Below are 7,232 nucleotides of genomic sequence, written 5' to 3' on the forward strand. Positions count from 1 at the left end.
GTTTCCATCAACCAAATCCTCTCACAAAGCTTTGGTTGGCCCAGGGCTGGAGTAGAAGACACTTGCCCAAGGTGCCACACCCACATAGCCACTCCTGTGCAACCAATATTCTACAAGACGACAACAGGGAAAATGTGGTGCCAAGTCATAGAGAAAGATATTCACCAATTATGTGGACAATGTCCTCATCATAGATTAACATCCGTTTTCCTGGTCGGCATGGGTTAGATGGTCTGACAAAAACTGATGAGCTAGAGATCGGCATCAAGCTTCAAAGTCTGCTTTGACAACGATTCCTAAGGCAGGATATCCTTCCCCACACCAAAGACAGACAAAATTCCCATAGCAAGTATGAAATGAAAGACATCTACAGAATAATCTTTTCTGCTACAGGTACAAAGCCTGAAATTGTGAGAAAGGGGGCAAGTCGGTTAGATCGACTCCAGTTCATAAACTGGTACTTAATTTATCAACCCTGAGAGAATGAAAAGCAGAGTTGACCTCGGCAGAACTTGAACTCAGAACGTAGCGACAGGCAAAATACTTCCAAGCATTTCATCCAGCATGCTAACGATTCCGCCAGCTCGTTGCTTTACATCTCCAGAATAATTACAGAAACTTACTGACAATGAGTGGCAAAGCAAACAAATTTGCCAACACAGAGAATAATGCAAACACAAACACAACAAATACATCAGACAAAACATCAAGTAAAACCAGACCCAGAAGCACACAAAAAAAAAAAAAAAAAACGATTAAAATTACACACAAAAGCCACATAAGAAAGCGACAAAAGATAGTCATGCACGAAAGCTATCCACAATTGTAATGCAGTAAGTGATGCATGAAAGTCATACATAAAAAGCTACACTTAGAAGGTATTATATTAATCAAATGCTGTGAAGTTTTATGGTGACACTGAGTCAATGACTGTTGTTGTGATTGTGGTGGTTGTGGTGGTAGTAGTGGTAGTAGTAGTAGTGTGGACTGAGACAATTGTGGTGGTGGTGGTGATTGTTGCTGTGGTGATCACGGCAGTTGAGGTGGTGGCAGTGATGGTGTTAGTAGTAGTAGTAGTAGTAGTAGTCAAACCAAGCAGAATGACTAAATGCAGTAGTAAAAGAGGAAAGTGAAAGTGAAACTACTCACATGTTCTTTGTCAATGAGGAATCTTTGGCACTGGTTACACTGCAAGCATTTGATTCTCAGCTGGGCTGATGCAATGTCTTTGCATTCGTAGCAGTAGACATAATAGCTGTACTGTGAATACTGCACCTCTTTACCTGCCAACAATAGCAATGGGGAAACAACAGTACGTTTAGATCTTTCATCATTATATGACTAGCTTCATCATCATCATCATCATCAACATCATCATCATTGTCGTGATTATTATTATCATCATCATCATTGTCATCATCATTCAATGTCTGCTTTTCCAAGCTCGCATGGGTCAGATGGTATTTGTTGAGGTGGATTTTTCTACAGTTGGATGCCTTTCCTCTCGCCAACCCTCACCAGTTTCCAAGCAAATTTATATTTCCCATAACTAGACATGCTTTTCTTTTTTTATGGAAGACTAGAATCCAAAAACCTTGTATGATGATGATACTCAGTTACACTCATCATGTGACATCAAAAAGCATTTCTTAGCGCCACCTACTCCAAAAGTGTAGTGAGTGACTCTTACGTGTCACCTGCACGGATGCCCTTTATGTCACTGGCACCAGCGACACACATACACACATATATAGACATCATCATCATCCTCATTCTATTTAACGTCCATCTTCCATGCTGGCATCAGTTGGATGGTTTGGCAGGAGATGGCAAGGCTGGAGAGCTGCACCAAGCATCAATGTCTCCTTTGACATGGTTTCTCTGGTTGGAATTCCCTTCCTAATACCAACCACTTTACAGTGTGCAGTGGGTGCTTTTGCTTTTTTCCTTGGTGCCACCAGAACAAGTAAGGTTGCTATGCAGCTTGCAAGACCATGAACCCTGAGAAGGTGGCTGTATGTTAGCAGATGAGGAATTTAAATATGTATGAAGGGCCAGAGCAGAACAGGCTTCTTCTTCTTCTTCTTCTTCTCAACCATTTTTTGCCTAAGGATCACTTTGATTCTTATTCTACTCTCCTGGACCTCCAGTCATTCAATGCAGATAAAAAGAAGAAATCCCACTGTATTTCTGTAATTAATTATTATTTGGAATTGTACCAAAAAAAGTCTAAATATTTTGTGTAATGTAGAAATAAAACCATCATTGTCATCATCATCATCATCGTTTAACATCCACTTTCCATGCTAGCATGGGTTGGATGGTTTCACTGAGGTCTGGAGAGCCAGCAGCTGCACCAGGCTCCAATCTGATCTGGCAATGTTCCTACAGATGGATGCCCTTCCTAATGCAAACCACTCCAAGAGTGTAGTGGGTGCTTTTTACGTGCCACCAGTACAGGAGCCAGTCAGGCAGGCCTAGCATCAATCATGCTTGGATAGTGCTTTTTATGTGCCACCGGCACAGGGGCCAGTCAAGGGGTACTGGCATTGGCCACATTCAGTTGGTGCTTTTTACGTGCAAAAAAAACCAAAGAAATACATTTAAATAAAATGGATTTAAAAAAACAAAAAGAGAAGGAAAGAAAGAAAGAAAGAAAGACAGTGGGGAACTTACTCTGGTTTTGTGAGCTCAACTGGTTTTTTTTTTCAGTATTCACCATGTGCAAAACACTTGCAGAGCAAAGATGTAAATCCTGAAAAGACCCAATAAAAAAGAACAACAAAGGTTAACTAACACAGCTACTTCTTTATTTCATTAGATTGGTCATAGAGACCTCGCACAGAGTAAGAAGCTTGTGGACTGGACGTAGACAGAATGAGATGAAATGGAAACATAATGATAAAGATGAGAGGCATGTCGGCACCCACCGACCAACAAGCCCTCGAATACAATTTTTTGAAGATTGCAGTGAAACATGGGCCGTGACAGCTGAGGACATGTGAAGGCTTGCAAGGAATAAAGCTGGTATGCTCTGCTGGATGTGTAATGTCAGTGTGCATACACGACAGAGTGTAAGCGCCCTGAGAGAAAAGTTGGACTTAAGAAGCATCAGATGTGGTGTGCAAGAGAGACGACTGCACTGGTATGGTCATGTGTTACGTATGAATGAAGACAGCTGTGTGAAGAAGTGTCACACCTTAGCAGTAGAGGGAACCTGTGGAAGAGGTAGACCTAGGAAGACCTGGGATAAGTTTCTTTTCTCTAAAATATATATTTATTTATATATACATACTGTGAAACTGAATTTAATTTTCATTTTTGATAAATTAAATTAAATTGAGTAGCTGAGATACCATCTTTCTACATTAATAACTTTCCAACCCATTCCAGCATGGAACATAGACGTTAACTTAAATGTTAAAAGAAAGTTTTCAATTTATCTATGTATGTAAAGTAAATACACGTAATTCAAAAACACGTTTTGTGTGGCTTATTTCGTAAGCAAAAAACAGGTACAGATTATAAACAATGAAAGGCGGATTTTGGTGATTCATTTGACAGAGGTAGTAGAAAGCCGAATTGATGATAAATCTGATCTTGGATCTATTAAAAAAAAAAGAAAATTAGTTGACATTTTCTCAAATGACCTGAGTGGCATGTTGAGAGGATAAGCCAACATTTCCTCTGCGTATCGTAAAAGACAACTAAAGGAAGTTGGGGGTAGGATTCGCATTCCAGCAACAACTACCCAAACACTCTCTGCAGCTTTAGTAGAGGCTCTGTGAACAAGATTTCATCTCAGAACCTCGGCAGGTACAACCATGAAGAACCAAATCCCCACTGACAATAACCCAGAAAAAATCTTTGCCTTTGAAGCAACACAGAAAGTCAGATGCATGTAAATAAGTAGAGCCCTAAACAACGAAACAAACAAATATATTTACTTTTATAAAAAATTAAAAAAACCATTGTTTTCTGTGTGACTGAATGTGAAAGTTGTACAACTTTCTGTTGGTGACTGTTTCTAAAAATATGTGCTATGTACATACCAGACAACAGACAAACTAAACTGCAACAGTATGCATCAAACAGGATATATGACACAACTGCTATAAATATAGACACCAATGAAACTGTCTCTAACCCATTATTAACTCCACCTTATTCACACTCACTCTTTTACATGGTAAGCGAAATGTTAAACATGATGCATTTGAAATTTAATAACAAGGCACATTTGTTTTTCTTTTCTTAGTATTTTTGCATTTTTGTATTACACAGACAGGCATTGTGTTAGATACTCCATCTTACACTCACTATTTACATCATGCGCGATCACATTACTAACCAGGCTATGAAATGTTGTTACACATCGCTGGTCACAATGCATTTTGCATTTTTTTTTTAGCCCTCAAATGACACCATCCCACTGGCTACGCGAGCAGGCCACACTCTTTACGTAGCAAGCAAAATGTTAAAAATGAAGCATTTAAAAATTTAATAGCAAAGCACACTTGTTTCTCTTTTCTTGGAATATTTGAAAGTTATTTACATGTTTATATTACATTGACAAGCTTACACACATCATACAATACCTGACGAAGAGAATCTAGAATTAATAGCAAAATCTTCTTAAATCACATCCTATCATCATAAAAAAAGGAGGTTATTTTGAATAATTTTGTCAAAGATACCTTAAAGATTATATTTTTAAATATATATCTGCTTGATCAAAATTCACACAGGCAAAATAACAAAGTGCATGCACACACATCTGTATGTATGTATGTATAATATATATATAGATATATATATATATATATATACATAGGCGTAGGAGTGACTGTGTGGTAAGTAGCTTGCTTACCAACGACATGGTCCCGGGCTTAGTCCCACTGCATGGCACCTTGGGTAACTGTAGCCTCGTGCCAACCAAAGACTTGTGAGTAGATTTGGTAGACGGAAACTGAAAGAAGCCTGTCGTATATATGTGTATATATATATAATTATATATATATATATACATATATATATATATATATATATATATATATATATATATATACACATATCATCATCATCATCATCATCGTTTAACGTCCGCTTTCCATGCTAGCATGGGTTGGACGATTTGACTGAGGACTGGTGAAACCGGATGGCTACACCAGGCTCCAGTCTGATTTGGCAGAGTTTCTACAGCTGGATGCCCTTCCTAACACCAACCACTCAGAGAGTGTAGTGGGTGCTTTTACGTGTCACCCGCACGAAAACGGCCACGCTCGAAATGGTGTCTTTTATGTGCCACCCGCACAAGCCAGTCCAGGGGCACTGGCAACGATCTCGCTCGAAAATCCTACGGGAGCCAGTCAGGCGGTACTGGCAACGGCCACGCTCAAAATGGTGCATCTCATGTGCCACCCGCACAAGAACCAGTCCAGGGGCACTGGCAACGATCTTACTTGGCTTGCCGGGTCTTCTCACGCACAGCACATTTCCAAAGGTCTCGGTCAGTAGTCATCGCCTCGGTGAGGCCCAATGTACGAAGGTCTTGCCTCACCACCTCAGCCCAGGTCTTCCTGGGCCTACCTGTTCCACGGGTTCCCTCAACTGTTAGGGTGTGGCACTTTTTCACGCAGCTATCCACATCCATTCTCACCACATGTCCATACCAGCGCAATCGTCTCTCTTGCACGCCACAACTGATGCTTCTAATGTTCAGCTTTTCTCTCAAGATACTTACACCCTGACGGGTATGCACACTGACATTACACATCCAACGGAGCATACTGGCTTCATTCCTTGCGAGCTTACGTATGTCCTCAGCAGTTACAGCCCATGTTTCACTGCCATGTAGCATGGTTGTTCGTATATATATATATATATATATATATATATATATATGGGCGGGGTATATGTACTAGGCTTACAAAGAATAAGTCCTAGGGTTGATTTGTTTGACTAAAAGCAGTGCTCCAGCATGGTCACAATCGAATGACTGAAACAAGTAAAAGAATAAAAGTATATATATATATATATATATATATATATATATATATATATATATATATATATGTGTGCATACACATACACATATATACAAACATATATACACATACATGTGCATATGTACATAACATATATGTATAGATAAATAGACAGACATACAGACAGATAGATAAACAAATACATAGAGAGACAGACATACAGACAGCAACACACACATATGCACATACATTGATGGGTGTTGATTAATCAACATGGTCACAGCTCACTTGTTTATTTCGTAATAATAATAATAATAATAATAATAATCCTTTCTATTATAGACACAAGGCCTGAAATTTTGGGGGAGGGGATGGGTCGATTACATCGACGCCAGTGCGTAACTGGTACTTAATCTATCGAACCTTGAAAGAATGAAAGGCAAAGTGGACCACGGTGGCATTTGAACTCAGAACGTGGTGACAGACGAAACGACGCTAAGCATTTCGTCCAGCGTGCTAACGATAATAATAATAATAATGTACGTCTATTGAACACGAAGGATTTACATCAAGAAAAACATTATAGACAGTACAAGACAAAGACAAAGAATGTGTGTGTGTATGTGTGTGTGTGTGTGTGTGTGTGTGTGAGTGGGTGTTATAGTGAGGGTTTTGTGTGTGAATGAGATTAACATCATGGGAGAAAAATAATAAGAGACTGGCCTTTAATAATACTTCGTTCTTTAAGACAGAACCAGCGTAAATAATCTTGTATCTTTCGATGGATCCCTTTTCGTGCAAGAAAAAATTAACTGCAATCGGTAGGAAGCTTCCAACGGTCATATTATTGGAGGCCAGTAAACTGCTCGTTCTTTCTTGATAGCAGACATTTACTTCGAAAGAACTGGTCTGGCCTTTATGGGCCATATTTTAGTACAGTTGTTGTACAGGTGAGAGATTAAGTTGATTTGAGTCTTGCTTTCCGTGGGAAAGCACAAAGCATCGAAGTTTCGGCAGATGCCCGTTTACGTGTTTATGTCATTGAAGGGAAAAATTGTGTAAGAGTTGGCTAAGAACGTAGAGTTGTGTCCCTTGTTGTGCCGCTTCCTTGTCAACAGACTTGAGTCTATGAATGTAATCTTTGACACATCCTGGAAGTGATGCAGAAGGTGCAGGCGACACAAGGTGGATACTTCTAGAAGAGGAGGAGGGGAGTGGGTAAAAATATGTAGAAGGTAGACTGCT

The 7,232-nt window shown here is 39.5% G+C and overlaps 1 protein-coding gene across 2 annotated transcripts in view; it reads right to left on the minus strand.

Moving 5' to 3' along the window:
* The window catches only part of LOC106875895 (E3 ubiquitin-protein ligase parkin), a 20,734-nt gene extending 13,687 nt beyond the window's left edge, over positions 1–7,047 (minus strand). The window contains exons 1-3 of one of the 2 annotated variants that reach the window (XM_089342208.1): positions 6,711–7,047; positions 2,677–2,755; positions 1,150–1,283 (exon numbers count right to left, since the gene is read on the minus strand). In XM_089342208.1, coding sequence (XP_089198334.1) covers positions 1,150–1,283; positions 2,677–2,755; positions 6,711–6,914 — 417 coding nt within the window. In that variant the 5' untranslated portion in view covers positions 6,915–7,047. Of the gene's footprint in view, positions 1–1,149; positions 1,284–2,676; positions 2,756–3,947; positions 4,072–6,710 lie in introns of those variants that run through there. The other variant, XM_089342209.1, reaches the window with a different exon arrangement.
* Positions 7,048–7,232: the final 185 nt, after the last annotated feature.

The sequence above is a fragment of the Octopus bimaculoides genome, chromosome 25, assembly GCF_046866305.1.
Source record: "Octopus bimaculoides isolate indiv1 chromosome 25, ASM4686630v1, whole genome shotgun sequence".
NCBI classification, from domain to species: Eukaryota; Metazoa; Mollusca; class Cephalopoda; order Octopoda; family Octopodidae; genus Octopus; species Octopus bimaculoides.